A 17,694-nucleotide genomic window follows, 5' to 3' on the forward strand; every position below is an offset into this window, starting at 1 on the left:
TCTTTGCAAAATCGCAGAAAATAGGTAATAATCATCATCTGATAATATATGCATTGTCTTTGAAACTGTTTGCGTGTTCACCACAAGTACGTGTGGTTAATGCAGACTTGGTTCCTTGCAAAAGGTTTCCATTTGGTGTTTGAACATCTTAACACCTGTTTTATTGCCAGAAATGGTAAAACCTATTGTTATTTTTCATACTTTGATACTGACAAAAAGGTCCCACGATAATAATAATCATCGTCAGCCATTGTCTGTCCACTGGTGGATTGAGGCCTCTCTGCATGAGTCACCATTCCTCACCGCCCAGTACTGCTGCCATCCATCTCACTCCCGCACACGAAGCAATCCCACCGCTCCGTCTCCAAGGCGATGACATCTCTTGGACACGTTCTCATCCTTTGGCTGCCATCCCATCGCCGGTTCCTTCCGTAGACCGTCATCCAATCAAGAGGTGTGCCCAGACCCCTGTCAATTAATAATAGTAATGGCGCAGGTAAATCGGCCACGGATAGGAAATGGCATAGTGATATCTCCTACCGCATATATAAATATCCCATCTCTGCATTGGCTTATCTGTGACAGGTCTCCGAACTTTTGTCACTGATGCTGTCTTGCAGAATTGTCAGTGTGCACGACATCCAGTGGCCTCTCAAACCAAAATCCAGCAGCCTTTGACCCTTGATAACGAAACGCCGAGTATTACCCCACCTGTTCACGTCTGCCAATGTTTACCCTTCAATCACGTGCTGACCCATCAGGCTAGCAAATATTAAGATTATAGAATATCGACAGTTTTTTACATATCGGTTAGCGTTTCAAAATCCTTCCATTATTTTTGTAAAATGCCTTATCTGAGACGAAATTATGTTTTTAAATGGAAATTCTGACTTTTTTTGTGATGATGCTACATGTGTTCAATGAAGATGGGCCTCCCACCACAAGAATGTGGAATGTCCGCTACTAACTGAGGACCACCAACAGAGACATTTACCCCTCCATGCTAGTTTGAGCATTAACACACTTTGACTTTTACAATTCTCGTTTCGGTATTTTTTAATACGCAGCCATAGTTGTGTTGGTGGAATAACAGGACTCCCAGGGCCAACATCGTTCCACCATCCTCACGATCGCCATGGCAATCATCTTTATTAATGGGGTTCATATAACGTGCACCTTTTGGCGAGGTTGCACTGTGATGTGGGCGGTCAACATTGGCAATTGTTGTTGAGTGCAAATTATTTATAAGTCTCCTTTAAGTATGGCACTATGGAAAAGCAACAGTTTTGATACGTGTCATAGTTGAATGCTACGTTCGTTTCAACCAATCCAAGGGGGCAGTCGACGATATATGGATCACAGCAGCAGCAGCACTGCTGCTGTGATCCATACAGCGTCTAAAAAAGAAACAAGTTAAACCAGAGCAATCTAATGCAATGTTCAAAGTTTTTTAAGAAACACACAGTAATAACGCTGAAATCATCTCTAACCTGCAGGGCACCGCCATAGGAATGTGGAATGTTCCACTCCAGATACATGAAACAACGATGAGAGGCGATGAACATCTCCAGGACTCGCTTAAACATGGGAGCCATTTCCATTTAATCGTTAAAGTGCAAAGTTTGGAAATCACATAATGCATGCCATGCTGTTCCTAATTTAAGAAAATTACTTCTGTAGATGTGTGGCGATACATATTTAAACATGTATAAACAAGAGTGTGGATCTTGACAATGTCAGTGGGTAGAGCAGCGCAGGGACTCCAATAACAAGATCGTCAGTTGTGATTCTGGCCAGGGTTGACTCATCATCATCATCCCTCCTCTGGATTGAGTCATTTGAGCACCAACCGGTGAGTGCATAGCACTTGATGCAGGGTCCCTAACAGTGGTGGACATTATTCTTAAGCGTAGAACGGGAACATGTCATTTTCTCAAATGTAATAGCCTATGTTATCGACTTATGTTTAGCGGTTTAAAATTATACGAACTCTTACTCGGGCTGCCAGTCTCCAGAAACGTTTTAAGCGGAAGTGCTGCTCTTAGCAATGTTTGTCTTATCCCAATTTCCCTCGTGAAATATATTTGCACGCAACGGGAAACCAAAAGTGGCCCTTGTATTCCTCACTCTTCACACGTGCATCTCACATGTGTGCGTTTGTGTACGCGCACGCATGCACTCCGAGTTGTCGTTTGCATTATTTTCCAACAACTTTCATTCAAATAAAAAGCCGTAAGGTTAGCGAGTGCGAGCGGGTGCCTTTGTGACGAAAGCTGCTCACCCAACGTGCATTCGCACCCTAAACTGCCCGGCGCAGGTCCGGCGCAAACTTCACGCGCGCGAGACGTTGTCGGCTTGAGTTTCGCTTCGGGAATAATTTTCATCCTTAGGATAGTTTGATCTGGTTTGTTTGCTTCCCCTTCGAGAAGGGAAGTCAGCCGACCAAACTTGGTCACATTAACGGCTCCCTGATGCGTTTTCAGATCGTACCGCGTGTTCTTAGGCGTGGTGACCGACGCTGTTGCTCCACGCTCCGGGAGCTTCCATCAGGAACTGAACAACCCTGAAAACGCATTGGAGAGCTGTGCCTATACAGCACAACGGCAAAGAAAACTATGCAGTTGTACAGCCAGACTTATTATAGTCCGAGGCCAGTGTTACTTCTTCTGAGGCTCTCAGCAGCGTTAAGTGTTCCGTATACAAAGTGCATCACGATGAGTCCACCAATAACAAGCGAAGGTGTGGCAATAAGATGTCCAATACAGGAAAGAAAATAACAAACGCCTCGATGAAATAGAAAATCTACTGAGAGCGGCAGCTACACTAGCCTTACCGGTAACATCAGGTCAAAGTTAGCCTACAGGCCTTCAAACGCGTAGGTTACCTTGGTGCCAGCAAGTTATTCAGTGGCTTGACGTAGGGTCGGTGCTCTTACCGGCAGACGCGATGTTGGTCACTGCTTTTAAGTGCCAGGAAGATTAGGGTTAGAGGTGGAAGATTAATAGTTAGTAGTTCCACTGCTGGCAGCAGCAGCAAATGTTTCTCATTGTTTTCTCTGACGCCAGTACAAATCCGATTCGAAGCAGCTGTTTGTTGTTTTTTTCTTCTTAATCTTCTTCTTTAAAGACGAAAAAAATGACAAAAACCACTGACAAGATGGAGAAAGGTCTCACACGTCCGTCTCGATCCGACTGCCGCCGACGTGCTTGTGCTGCTGCGCCGTCGCCACGTTGCAGTTGCTGAGCTTGAGCTCGTCCTCGACGCACGAGTCCTCGTCCGCGTGCTCGCCCGCCTCCTTGCAGTCGATCTTCTCGAACGACGAGAAGCTGCAGATGCTGCGGCGGCACAGCTCCGAGTTGACCTCGGCGGCGTTGTCGGCGTGCGTCAGTTCGTGGAAGGGCGTGCTGTGCACGTGCGAGTAGACCGTCTGGTCCTCGCCCTCCGTCTCGCGCTGGTAGAAGTAGTTGAAGTTGGACACGATGACCGGCACGGGCAGCGAGACCGTGAGCACGCCGGCGATGGCGCAGAGTGAGCCGACGATCTTGCCTCCCACCGTCTTGGGCGACATGTCGCCGTAGCCCACCGTGGTCATCGTCACAAGTGACCACCAGAACGCGTCGGGGATGCTTTGAAATTCCGTCTTCTTGCTGTCCACCTCGGCGAAGAAGACGGCGCTCGAGAAGAGGATGACGCCGATGAAGAGGAAGAAGATGAGGAGGCCCAGCTCGCGCATTGACGCGTGCAGCGTATGGCCCAGGATCTGCAGCCCCTTGGAGTGGCGCGACAGCTTGAAGATCCTGAAGACGCGCACCAGCCGGATGACCCTGAGGATGGCGAGCGACATCGTCTGCTGCCCGTTGGTGCTGCCAGTCTGCTCGGCCATCTCCGTGCCGAGCGTGATGAAGTAGGGCACGATGGCCACAATGTCGATGATGTTCATTAGGTTCTTGCCGAACTCAACCTTGCTGGGGCACGCGCAGAAGCGGACCATGAGCTCAAAGGAAAACCAAATGATGCAGATGGTCTCCATGATGAAGAAGGGGTCGGCAAAGACGTTGTGGTAGAAGTAGTGCGTTCCGTTCGTGTAGTACGACACCTTGTAGAGGTCTGCGTCATCGCGGAACTCGGGCAGCGTCTCCAGACAGAAGATGATGATGGAGATGAGGATGACGAGCACGGACACGATGGCGATGGCGCGCGCTGGACTGGAGCTCTCCGGGTACTCGAAGAGGAGCCACACCTGGCGCTGGAACTCATTTTCTGGCAGCGGCTTCTCGGGCTCCTTTACGTAGCCCTCGTCCTCACGGTAGCGCAGCATCGTCTCCTCGCCCAGGTCGTAGAAGCGCACCTCTTCCGTAAAGATGTCGTAGGGCACGCTCACGGGCCTGCGCAGCCTGCCGCCCGACTGGTAGTAGTAGAGGATGGCGTCGAAGCTCGGCCGGTTGCGGTCGAAGAAGTACTCGTTGCGCAGCGGGTCGAAGTAGCGCATCCGCTTCTGGGGGTCTCCCAGCAGCGTGTCGGGGAACTGGGCCAGCGTGCGCAGCTGCGTCTCGAAGCGCAGGCCGGACACGTTGATGACCACGCGCTCGCAGAAGTCGTGGCCGCCGGGCCGCGCCAGCTCGTACCGCTCCTGCGGGTAGCCCCCCTGCACTGCCACGGCCGCGTCATCCGAGCCGGCCTTGACGCCCACCACCGTCATGATGCAGGCGAGATGGGGAGCCGGGGGCCGTCGCCGTCAACGTGCACGCCCGCACGCGCCCCACACGCCTGCTCCGTGCCTCCTGTAGCCAGATGTGTTTGTACACGCACACACACACACACGGGTACACACAAGACAAAAATCCATCGTATAGCCTTAACAGACTGTAGGGACCAGTGCTGTTAGCGAGCACCTATGAAGGCCAGCACGGCACACCAGGGGATGGTTGGCCAGCACCACGCCCGGCCGCCTTTGTTTCCCCAGGGTCGATGTTTACCCACCGCACCAGGTACTCATTTGAGGCTGAGTCGACCTAGGGGAGGCCCAGGACCTTTTCGAATAACCGTCACCGGTGTTGGCCGTGAGCGGGAATCGAACTCGGGTCACCGGATTCGTAGCGCAGCACGCTAACCGCTACACCACCGCTCCCCACACACAGGCGGAAATAGACACACACACGAGCAAACACACACACGCACGAGTTTTATTTATTAGATGAAGCCATAATTACATGCTTTCCAATTAAGACTGAAAGCATACAACTGCGTGGGTTTTCGCGGTTGTGCTGTCTATCTCTGCAATGTGTGTTTTGGGATGCCCCACGCGTTGTTCTGCAAGATGTCCGACGTTTCGCTCCACGCGCTGGAAGCTTCCTCGGGAACCAAATATCTTTAGGAACTGAAATTCATTTCCTGAAGAAGCTCCCAGCAGCACGTGGAGCGCGACGTCAGACACCATGCCGACAACATACGGCAACAACCCGAATAAAACATTTACGCAACTATGCAGCAGCATAACAGCGAGCAAAAAAGCTTTTATGCACTTGCGCTGCCTGGCCATCCGTGGGGGCGAGGAGGAGGAGGGTGCACGATAACTGTCGAAAAAGATTATCCAATATGTAGCAAACTTTAGTAAAACGTTGTGGGGCTATTAGGGACTGACCCAATTCAAAATCGTCCAAAGTGATCAAAGCATACCTGTCAACCCCTTATCAGTGCCTACCTTATTACAGACCAATTCAGACCTCATTGGTCACCCCGTGCCCTTGTAAATCTCAACGTTCATCCTGCAAAGTCCCATCACAAGGGAGAAACACAAACAAAAAGACACCTTTTTTTTTGCCCGTATTGAAACGGCTGTACGCCGTATGTATGGACCTGGAAACTCAATTTCCCTGTACAAGAATACGGGGTAAACCGTATGGGTTGAGAGCTATGTCAAAGGGTTACGCAAAACTTGGAGATTCAAACCAGGGGTTAAAATGATCTCACTACATGCATTTGCAAAAGCGCACATGCGTTTGGCCCTGACAACCACCCGTTGTTTTCTTCCGTACTGCTCTTACGAAGCTATTAAATGCTTCTGAAGACAAACGCAGGTTCGAGAAACCGTTACATAATCCATGCATAGTCTTGGCCATCTTTTTTTCTCCCCTCCAACTTGTAATTTGATGTTTTTTATCGACTGAATATGGATGCAAATCTATTAGAATAGACAGTCAGAATTTACATTCTAATTTGCATAGTATATGTTTGTCTCCATTAACGTGAGCGTACGCATACGACGTATGGGTGAGTGTGTCGGTATAAGCAAGCGTCCACTGGAGGAATCCGATGAGCTATAAAGCTCTTCTTCATGGATGTCCAGTAGGGACGGATCAGAAAGTCACAACAGCGAACAATACAACAACACGATCGGAGTGCGAAGTAAGAAAATCACTACAAATTATATTTCAACCAGGTAAATCCCACTGAGATATTAGCTTCATTGTCAGAAGCTACGCATACACATTTGTCAATCCACTGCTGGATGAGGGCCACCTAGGGTTGTCACTTTCTTCCACAGACCAAACCCCGGCTGTATGTTTCAGTCGGCACAAAGTCTATCAAAACTTCGCTATCTACTCTCAACAAGGTCCAGCACAATACCGCCAACGGATGAGGATACAAATCATTTCCTGCCACCTGAACAATGAAGTGAATTCCCGGACTGACCGGGTCAAAACCCAGAGAGGTGGCAGCCCCGAGGGTCAACTCGGGTCTTGTGGGTTAATGTGACCATACTTCACCACGCTGGTCAGTGCAGGTTGATGACTGTGGGGGTAACATAGCCATGGGAGCACTGAAGTGTGGTACAACTATTGCTTTTGCTGAACTGACCTTCTGGTGTCCACATTTATCTTTCCATGTCTGAGCGTGTGAATGTCGGCGTATGTGGAATATATGACTGTGACTTCTGGTAGCTCCTGTGTGTGAGTGGGTAAGTGTGTGTATGTTTGTATGCGGGGAGCGGTGGTGCAGCGGTTAGCGCGCTGCGCTACGAACCCGGCAACCCGAGTGCAATTCCCGCTCATGGCCAACACCGGTGGCGATTATCTGAACCGGTTCTGGTCCTCCCCTAGGTCGACTCAGCCTCAAATGAGTACCTGGTGCGGTGTGTAAACATCGCCATTGGGGAGACAAAGGAAGCCAGGCATTTGATGCTGGCCACCCACCCCCTCGTGTGCCGTGCCGGCTTTTATAGGTGCTCGCTAACAGCACTTGCAACAACAATCTGTTACAGGCTACACGGGGGATCTTTGTCTTTGTTTGTATATATATATATATGCGAGCACTTGCCCCAACAGCCTGTTAAAGGCAATATGGGAGGTCTCTGTCTTTGGTGTTTGTGACAAAGGCCGGGCGTGGTGTTAGCCACCCACCTCTTCGTGTGCCGTGTCGGCCTTCATAGGTGCTCGATAGACAGCACTTGCCCCAAGTTTGTTAAAACGGCCACATGGGGGACCTTTGTCTTTGGGTTTTGTGTTTTTGCTGGTGTTTCTGACATTGGCGATTTACACCAAAAGCAAAAATCTGTGCCTGCACCTGCGCTGGCATAGCCCCTCCGGTATGCCGACGAAGGTTCGAGTAACTATGTGAACATCAGCAGTTCTCGGCAATGGGCTCCATGAAGACACCCGGGCGCGGTACTGACGACACAACCAGCCCCCTCTTGGACACGTGCAATGCAGTCATTTTGTTAATCCACTGCTGGATAAAGGGCTTCCCCCCCCCCTCCACCACCCACGCCACGCCATACTTCACCACGCTGGTCAATGCGGGTTGGTCGAGAGGGTGCCCACTGTGGGTGCGCTAACCGCTGTGCCACCACTCCCACCACCGTCTTGTGACGTTAAAGCCCGAATAGGCGCTCGCTAAGAGCACCTCCAATATGCTCTAAAACAATCACGTGTCAATATATGTGTATGCATACGTTTTCGTGACTGGGAATACAAAGACGGCCGGGGCATGGTGTTGGCCCACGCCACCACCCCCGTCGAGCGCTGTGTTAGTCTTAATAGGTTCTCGCCAACAGTACTTGCCCCAACAGTCTATGTTAAGGCTATACGGGGGACCTTTGTATTTGTTTTGGTCACACCGCCCGATTCAACAAGAGGAGTCAACGTGCACCGTTAGACGCTCTGCACCCGGCCTGGACCTCCCTGAGGTATACTCAGTGCCGGATTAAGCTGGTGCGGGGCCTGTAGCATTTGTTCTAAAGAGGCCATATATATATTTTTTAAACCACATCAATATTCAAAAACAAATTTTCACTTGCATAGTAAAGTAATTGTATTTTTTCATTTACTATACAGCCAGATAATACAACAAATCGCTAACCTTAAACATCCAGTCGTTCATAAAAGTTGAAGGGCAGTATAGTACTATAGTAATAGAGCAAGTGCAGAATCACTGAACCGGAATCGATAGCTTGAAAGCATTTAGCGCGGGGCCCTTGAAAGTGCGGGGCCCGTAGCATATGTAGCTACTTGTGCTACTAGGATCATCCGGCTCTGGGTATACTCGGCCTAAAACGAATTCTTCACAAGCGCCGTGCCGTCAGCACAGCTTCTGTGGCCGTCGGCGCTGACGGAGGGGAAACCAAAGCGGACGGGCGCGCTCTCGCGCTGGGCAGCAAGCAGTACAAGTGCCACACACATTCTGCTGCCCCGCCGGTGAAGATGATGAGTCCGTTAAACACGTCGGCTTTCGACTACCAATATTATCCATGAAACAGTTGTTTGGGGTTAGATCACGTTAATATAAATGTGTGTCGTTAAACCCGCCGCCACCCGACACAGCCAATTAGTAAGGTTTGTTACGTAAACAGAACGTGCCAATTAGTTACTCGTACTAGTAACACGTCGGTGTGTGCTGTACTAGTAACGAATTGTCATGTTCTGTTTCCGTGCCAAACCTTACAACCCTTACTAATTGGCTGTGTCGGGTGGTGACGAGTTTAACGACACATTCATATTTACGCGATCTAACCCCCCCCCCCCCCAAAAAACCTGTATTATGGAAGATGAGTCGAGAACAGTTACACAACGGCTAACATAAGGTCGGTTGTGTTTCGTCCAAATTGCCGCTGGGAATGTGGAATGATGCTTTGGGTCTTTTGCTGTGGACGTGATTGGACGCAGTAGCAAAGAACGAGGAAAGGGATCGTGTGTCCCGACAGCTGTGTGGGCCCCCCCCCGCCTCCGTTCTGGTCCATTCAGCTCACTTCACGTTTCGTGTACGCTTAATGCTTAAGATGTTAGAAAAAGTTATCGTTATTAATTGTCTTCTAAATGCTTACTTATGCCGTCTCAAAAGAGTTTTTTTTGCGATTTTTGGTGCCATATACATTTCTTTAGGCGTTTGTCACCCAGGTTCAAAGGAGATGTCATCTATAATTAATTCACTCCTGTATGTCTACCAACTATTGCAATCAGCATTTAAAAAATTACCGCTAATAATTTGTCTTTTACAATTGATCCCATTGTACCGACATTTTTAATTACTTTTTACTCTCACAAAATGTATCGTTTTTATGCCTTTTTACAGATACTGCAATGTACCTATACAAGTATCCGCAATCAGTTTGCATCATGATTCAAACAAACAACGGGAGGTGGGCAGCGGTGCTGCAGTGCTTCGCGCACTGAGCACTTCATACCCAGGCCCCTGGGCTCGATTCACGGCCACGGTCTAACATCAGTGGCCCGAACCTATCTCTGCGCCCCCCCCCCCCCCTCTACCTCTTCTTCAGCTTGCCGCACCGACCCGCGTGGTGAAGTATGGTCAATCAATTAACACCCCCCCCCCCCAATGGCTCTAACGCAGCGTATGGGATGGGCCCTTATCAAGCAGTAGACTGACGAAGGGACAGACAATTATTGCAGCGTAATAATTCGCTACGCGTTGTATTTCCAGCACGTACTGTTGTTGTTGTTATTGTGTGTAGTAGCGGCAGTGGCACCTTGGCGTGTCGGTGATTTTCCTCCCTCCCCTTGCCTGGCTATCAAAATGGAGCGGCAACTCCTGCGTCAGCAGATTTGCCTCTCCGTGCCGCAATGGAAGGCTGTTTTACGCCTCCTGTCTCCACTGGAACCCTTCCCCTAATATAATCAACAACGGCAGCCCCGGTATTCTGTTCAACAGCAAGAGCAGCAGCAGCAGCATCCTTACGCGAGCGTGCGCGCATATATACACACACAGTCACACACATACACACGTTACATCAATGAACTTGCACTCAAAAAAATATATAAATGAGTCGACTAAATTTTGAAATTCGAATACATTTCGCTTGCGGGGTCAATATCATGTGCGGGTGGTGACTGCATAACAACTGCATCCTACACACAGACACACACACACAGACACAGCGGGCATCTATCCGCATTCTACCCGAGCCGATATTTGATATGATTCTGAATGAAACTATCGCGTTATGTGTGAAAACAATACAAAACAAAAAAAACACACGATGCCCCAATTGCATTTATAATTGTGTTTAACGAACCACGAACAAATGTGTATTTTTCATCATTACCGCGAAGAATTGTAACGTGAATAGCACGCGCGCTCACAGAGCAATAGCGCAGTGCCCGAAGCACGTCAGCATCGGCAAAGAGGCTTGCAGGTATGATATCCAGTATGTTGTGTGCGAGAGAGGGAGGGAGGGCAATATCTCTCCCGTAACCATGCGAGCTCAACGCTGCCAAGCACGACAACCGCATCACACACACACACATAGACTGACACACACACACACGCGGGCATGCGAATAAAAAAAAATTACATCCATCACTCCTAATCACCACCCCACGCCCTGCACCGCCAACCAACACACACACACAGAAATGCCTTACCGGATCCGACCCTTTCTCCTGCCGATCTCGTGTTGTCGCTTCGCTGGCAGATACTTGGCGTTTCCCGAAGGCAGCCTGGCGCGGCGCTGCTCCTGACGATGTTGCTGCTGCTGCTGGTGGTGGTGGTGCTGGTGTGGGTGGGTGGGTGCCTGGAGCGCTTCGGCGAGGCTGGGATGGAGATGATCTTAATTGGCTTCCTCCGCCGCCAGTTGCCGTCTGCTCGTTCCCTTGCACCGCGCACCGCGAACAGCTTCATCGGCGGCGTCGCCCGGCCACCATCAAAGGTGGCTTCATTAACAGAATCATCTTCTTCTTCTTCTACATCACCGTCGTCGTCTTCTTCCTCCTCATCAGCAGTAGCAGCAGCAGCATCGTCAGCAACGGAGGCGGCGTCCCATCGGACTGACTGCGCGCTTGTGCGCTGGAAAGATGATAATGGTAATCATGGAGACGCCGCTATTGCTCCTGCCGCTATTGTTGGGCTGCCGAGATGATGATGATGTTGTTGCTGATGATGATATTGCTGATAGTGGTGGTGGTGGTGGTGCTGGCGGCAGCGGCGGCGGTACCGGTGCTGATGCTGCCAATGTGTTGAATCCTGCACCGAGAGTCCGCATGAGCGCAGGAGACATGACGTCATGACGCATGCATGCACGGCGCGTCACTCTCTCCGGGAGCCAGAGGGGGGGGGGGGTACATCTGAACAGGGACGTGTCTTCCCCTAGGTCGATTCGGCCTTAAATCGAGTACCTGGTGCATGGGTGGGTAAATATTAGCGCTGGGATCGAGACAAATGCGGCCGAGGGTGATGCCCAGCGACCCACCGCTTCCTGCTGGGCACGGTCTGCATAGGTGCTCGCAAATTGCTCCCTTACACCGATAGCCTGCGAAAGCCTACACGGGGAGTGTTTGTCTTTGATATTTGAGCCGGTTCCCGTGGTCTTCTAACCCTAAGGTCGACTCAGATTTAAATGAGTATCTGGTGCAGGGTGTGTGTCAACGTCGGCACCGGGATAGAGGCAAAGGCGGCCGAGGGTGATGGCCCCAACAGCCTGTCAACGATTATAATCCAGGGGGGCGCAGTGGGTGAGGGTCTTTGTCTTTTTTTTGTCTTTTGGTTTGCTGGGCTGGGGGTCTTGTGAGAGTCTGGGCAATACACCGTATGCACTTTACAACGACCCTTGGCTATAAGAACCAGGAGGTTTACGATTGTTGCAGGGCTGTATAGAGTTTTGTGAATTGCGGGGCATATGAGATACATTTCTCGCGTGTGCATGCGTGAGACGGCTGTCCGCTGGCGAGTGAGAGTGCCCAATTGCGTGTCACATTTCACTTCCCTGTCATTTGGGCTCACGATTATACAAGGTGTTTGAAAATTATGGACCCGATTTGAAATCGCTATATCTCTGCAACCACGAACCGCCCATGAATGAAACTCTTACCACTTGAAAGGGCGGGGCATAGTGTTTCAAATGATTACCGCGAGATGCCTCTCCCAGCGCACAAACAGCCCTTAGCCTCAGTCATTCGCAAGATACACTGCCTCAACGTTGGAGAGGTCACACGGGACCCCAAGACTTGGCGCTACACTCTTGGCCCCCAAGATCCCCAGACATCACACCCTGTGACTTTTTCTTGTGGGGATACGTCAAAGACCGTGTTTTTGTGCCACGATTAGCGACTAATCTGGATGACCTCAAAAACAGAATCACGGCAGTGGTGACTTCAGTGGAAGAAGACACTTTGAGAAGCGTTTGGGACGAATACAACTATCGTCTCGATGTTGTCCGTACAGCAGGTGTAGGGCACATAAAGCATTTATAAATGGTTATTAAAACTTCATAACTCATTAAACCGTTTGTAACTTTTTGTGTAATTGTAACATGTTGCCATCGTGAAATATACTGCTTTGAAATTGGGTCCATGATTTTCAAACACTCCGTAGTATACTGCATATACATTAACGAGCAAATTTACCAGGTAAGACCCACTGAGCCATATAGCTGTTTTTCAGAAGCGACCTGGCTATCGAAAAATGATAGCCCAACGAAGTGGCTTATCATGTGGAAATGTATAGCAGCCAAATACTCTAAACGCGTGTTTCTAAATGTGACACGCAAACTCCAAATATAAAGCAGGCGTCACGGTTGGGTTCGAACCCATGATCTCCTGCACACCAGGCGAGGTAGTCAACATCTCCCCATATATGTGTGTGCATCGAACAACGCGTGTTCTAAAGAATCAATGTTTCTCGACTATGCATGCAAAGTATGTGCCAATGAGAAGTGTTGACGAATGAATCGAACGACAATGTGCAAATCGGACAATAAAAACACGAGAAACGATACAAACGAGAATGTAAAATCTGGGAGTGATAATAAAATCGGAACCCCGTGACATCAGCGTGGAATCTCTGAAGTTTTGGAGTCAAGGATTATGCGCGTTTGTATCTGGCTGGGGAAATTATTGAATGTAGTTGTTCTTAACCCCCCCCCCCCCTATTCATTACAAAACCAAGTCAAACGCTGGGCTAATGCGTGCGCAGTAAACACATGTGCGTCGCGTCGCTCATATAATTAATCTTTGACAGCCCTATACAGATTTAAAGCTTTCGTGACTGCAGGGATTCATCTTCTTGGTTCTTTCGTTAAAGTCACGTAGAAGGGAAATAATAAAATAATAAAAATAAAACATTATAAAATAATTATAAAATAATAAAAATAAAACATCTTAATAATTTTATTATGTTTTATTTCTATTATTTTATTATTTCCCTTCTACGTGACTTTACCGAAAGAACAAAGAAGATGAAGCCCTATACAGATAAATGGAGTCGCGAGGCCACTGATTTGCACGATGCTGAGCTCCTTAAAACGACGTTCACTCATCTTCTCATTCCCACGACCACTGGGAAGCAAGTCTGCAACCGCGGTGAAGTCGTGGGACTCGCCCTGGAATCTCAATAAAGTAGCATTACCGGGCCTAAGCTGGCACCAATCGGCCCGTTTAAATTTCCCCCCGAATTGCGCTTTTTAAGAGATCTGTAAGCTTGTAGCTTTGACCGTCCTCCGTTCAATGCAGATTTTACAGAATTGTACTCTAATAAATTACGACCACTTCCTTCCCCGGCTGTGGAGAGACAGGAGGGGTGGGGAGGGGGATAGAGCGGGTGGGCCGAGATAACATATTTGCGCTGTAACAGGATATAATAAATCCGCGACGGACCTAATGATAAATTATGTTAATACTCTTGGGTTTTTTTCGGTAAAGTCACGTAGGTCAAAAATAATAATAAAATAATAATAATAAATGAAAATAGATCAAAATAAAGCAATTAATATTGATTTATCAATTATTGCTTTATTTTCATTTATTATCATTTTATTTAAACCTAAGAGTATGAATCCTTGCAGTCACGAAAGCTTCAAATCTAAAATCATGTTAATCCTCAGGGAAGCCAATCAGCGTCAATGGGCGGGGTAATGTGGGGGTTTTTTTCAATCCAGAAATCGTCTCTTTCGATCCATAAATCATGTGTCTTATGTGTTTCAGTATGGATCAAGTTATGACATTTTGAATATTGTCTTGGGTCTACGTGTTCGTGCATGGATCGAGCTGCGATCGAGCGTTGGATCGTAAAAAAATCGGCCGAATCCCATTCCTGTCAACCTCTTATCAGTGCCTACCTGATTACGGACCAATTCAGACATTATTGGTCACCCCGTGCCCTTGCAAGCCGCAACGTTCATCCTACAAATTCCCATCACAATAAAGAAACACAAACAAACACATAGGTTTGCCCGTATTGAAACGGCTGTACGCCATATGGACCTGAAAACTCAATTTCCCTGTACAAGAATACGGGTAAAGGGGCCATCCATTTAGTACGTACGCATGGAGTGGGGTTAACCCAAATGCGTACGCGTGCGTATGGGGGGTCTACTGACAATGTATGTACGCATAGGAAACGGGAGGGGGGGCGGTGAAGCCTCGATAATAATTTGTCTACATTGGACTTCAAATGAGCCACAGTTTATTCAGCTGTCAGACAACAAGTACTGCCGGGAGAAGTGGGACTGTGGGAGAGGTGTCACTCGTGTGCCACCGTACTCCTGACTGCAGCTATCACGCAGCTCAGCAAAATAAGTGGCCAAGGTACGCAACTTAATTATTTAATGCAGCCGGCGGTGGACTATCTGTTTGCTTAAACACGTCAATATTATTAATCCTTTATCGTTTCTGCGTGGATTAAACATCGGCCGTTCTATAGGATTCGGGGGGAGGGGGGTGTGCGTCAATTGTTGGTACGCAGGTAGGAGGTGGTTTAAAAAGTCCGCGTGCGTACAGGGAGGGGGAGAGGGGTCGAGTTTTGTCAGATTTTTGCATACCGACTCAATGGATGTCCCCAAACCGTATGGACTGACAGGTCTGGAATCCCGTTCCAGTATTCCTCATTTGGACAAAGCCACGCCCAATTACTCCATATTTGGGCCAGAGCATTTAACATAATCTATCAGTCATTCTGTTGCGGATTCATTATATCCTGTGATAGCGTGGCTCCTGATTGATTTGAGAGAAGATACAAATCACGGCTAGGGTCTGCTTTCCAATGGTCGTGGAAACGTAGCAAAGAAATTATTTACAGTGCGGAGTAGGGGCCTCCTTACTCACTGTTCCCCGATTAAAACATAGATAAAACTCCTGCAATATACAATGAAGCGTAAACATATCATGAACACACGACACATTTAAATTTATTTTAAACCATGCTTCTAAAACACATTGATGTTCCTAAACAAGCAAAACAAATCTACGGCATGTCCGGTCAAACCAACCTCTTAACAATTGAAACGTCTCAATATAGAAATACCTGAGTCATCATCGTCCGTAAATTCCTCTCGGCTTAAGTAGGTGCAAAAACTATTGAGTTGAGGGAGGGGAGGGGGAGGGCGATTGGGAGGGGAGGGGATTGGGAGGGGAGGGAGGTGAGGGGGAGGGGGGGGAGGCGAGGGGGAGGGGAGAGGGAGGAGGAGGGGAGGGAGAGGCGAGGGGGAGGGAGAGGCGAGGGGGAGGGGAGAGAGGGGGAGGGAGGGGGAGGGGAGGGTAGGGGGAGGGGAGGCAAGGGGGAGGGGGGAGGCGAGGGGGAGGGGAGAGGAAGGGGGAGGGGAGAGGGAGGGGAGGGGGGCGAGGGGGAGGGGAGAGAGGGGGGGGAGGGGAGGGGAGGGTAGGGGGAGGGGAGGCAAGGAGGAGGGGAGGGGGGAGGCGAGGGAGAGGGAGAGGGGAGAGGGAGGGGCGAGGGGGAGGGGAGAGGGAGGGGAGGCACAATTCAGGTTCCAATACAACCAAAGAATCAAGCGAATTCCATACATCAGCTTGCAAAATATTACTGTATTTTAAAAGCTGTGTTGGCTAGAGGGTGACACGAGCCATGCTTGTCATGGTTGTTAATTCTGGTAAAATCGCCCGATGATTCTGGACGTAATTACCAGCGAAACGTCGTGCTCAAATTATAAATGTTGTCAATTTACTCTTCAACACACCGGGTGAGCTGAAGTAGTAACTAATTGGCACATTTTGTTTACGTGACAAACCTTACAAATTGGCTGTGTCGGGTGGTGGCGGGTTAACGACACGTTTATACTTATGCGTGATGCTATTCAAGGGGTACATGCTCATTACTAGCCTTTTGCCCGTCCAAGGACGGGTGTATTGCAGTAAATCTCTGAAACGTGCAAGCGAAAAGCAGACCGCGACCTGATATTCATTGCATCAATGCGCGTGCAGTTTGTAAGGGCGCGGTGACACAGACTTATTTCATTTGAAGGTGATAACCCTTATTCATCACGACGTCCTTTTTAAATTCTTTATATTAAGTTCGCTTGCTTGCGTGCTTGCTTGCTTGCTTAGGACCGTGCAAATCTTTCGGTCGTTTTTTAACCCACTTCCCGTGATCCAATCGAGCTGACATTTTGCACACAGACTCGTTCTGCGTGACAATGAATGTTCGTGAATTTTTTTTTCCAAAATTTTACACTGTTTAGGGAAAACAAATTAAATATTTAATTACCAATTGCTTAATACTGGCAGAAAATCATCTGACCCATAGGTGGCAGCCATCTCAAGCCAGAGGACGAGAGGACTCTGGCCGCCACGCATATAAAGGATTTATAGTGAAAAACTTTGTTTTTACGGGTTATACTTGTTACTTTGATGTCTCAACAGCGTTACGGAGATCACGTGACGTGAGAGTTCTGCCTTTGTAGTGAGGGTTGTCAGTTGACGCCGAGAAGGGGGGAGGAAGCGCCTCGCCCCCCCCCCGCCATGTGGAGTGACGTCACCCGCTAATTATTATGAATGGGGGGGGTGTCCATTTGGAGGACGTCACCTCTTCATGATTATTAATGAGGGGGGGGGGCTGTTCGATGTGGAGTGACGTCACCTGCTCATGATTATTAATGAGGGGGGGAGGGTGCTCCATGTGGAGTGACGTCACCTGCTCATGATTATTAATGAGTGGTCCATGTGGAGGATGTAACCTGTTCATGATTATTAATTAGGGGGCTGGTCGACGTGGAGTGACGTCACGAGCGTTGCACACAGAAATTATTGGCTCATTATAGTAGGAAATATTAATGGGGGGGGGGTGTCTATTTGGAGGACGTCACTTGCTTATGAATATTAAGTAGGGGGGCTGGTCCATGTGGAGTGACGTCACGAGCGTTAAGGACAGACATTCCTGGGTGATTATCGTAGGTATATGTACAAATGTAACGTAATATATATGTGAGTGTCTGGATGTACGTTTAACTTCTTTTTC

The 17,694-nt window shown here is 48.8% G+C and overlaps 1 protein-coding gene across 2 annotated transcripts; it reads right to left on the reverse strand.

Moving 5' to 3' along the window:
* Positions 1–1,491: 1,491 nt before the first annotated feature.
* On the reverse strand, positions 1,492–11,464 carry LOC133347551 (potassium voltage-gated channel subfamily A member 1-like). 2 transcript variants are annotated; one of them, XM_061559912.1, is made up of 2 exons: positions 10,878–11,464; positions 1,492–4,781 (listed from the first exon to the last, which is right to left on the reverse strand). In XM_061559912.1, the coding sequence occupies exon 2, from the start codon at positions 4,697–4,699 to the stop codon at positions 3,170–3,172; it is 1,530 nt and encodes a 509-aa protein (XP_061415896.1). In that variant the 5' UTR covers positions 4,700–4,781; positions 10,878–11,464; the 3' UTR covers positions 1,492–3,169. The 2 variants fall into 2 exon arrangements, with proteins under 2 accessions (XP_061415896.1, XP_061415897.1); XM_061559913.1 differs by lacking the exon at positions 10,878–11,464 and adding an exon at positions 5,702–5,779.
* Between the last annotated feature and the right edge of the window lie 6,230 nt (positions 11,465–17,694).

Source organism: Lethenteron reissneri, chromosome 26, assembly GCF_015708825.2.
Source record: "Lethenteron reissneri isolate LAM-NWPU_2019-01 chromosome 26, ASM1570882v1, whole genome shotgun sequence".
Lineage (NCBI taxonomy): Eukaryota > Metazoa > Chordata > Hyperoartia > Petromyzontiformes > Petromyzontidae > Lethenteron > Lethenteron reissneri.

Excerpts from the sequence above, each read along its gene's own strand:
- LOC133347551 (XM_061559912.1), bottom strand. The coding sequence starts at position 4,699 with ATGACGGTGGTGGGCGTCAAGGCCGGCTCGGATGACGCGGCCGTGGCA.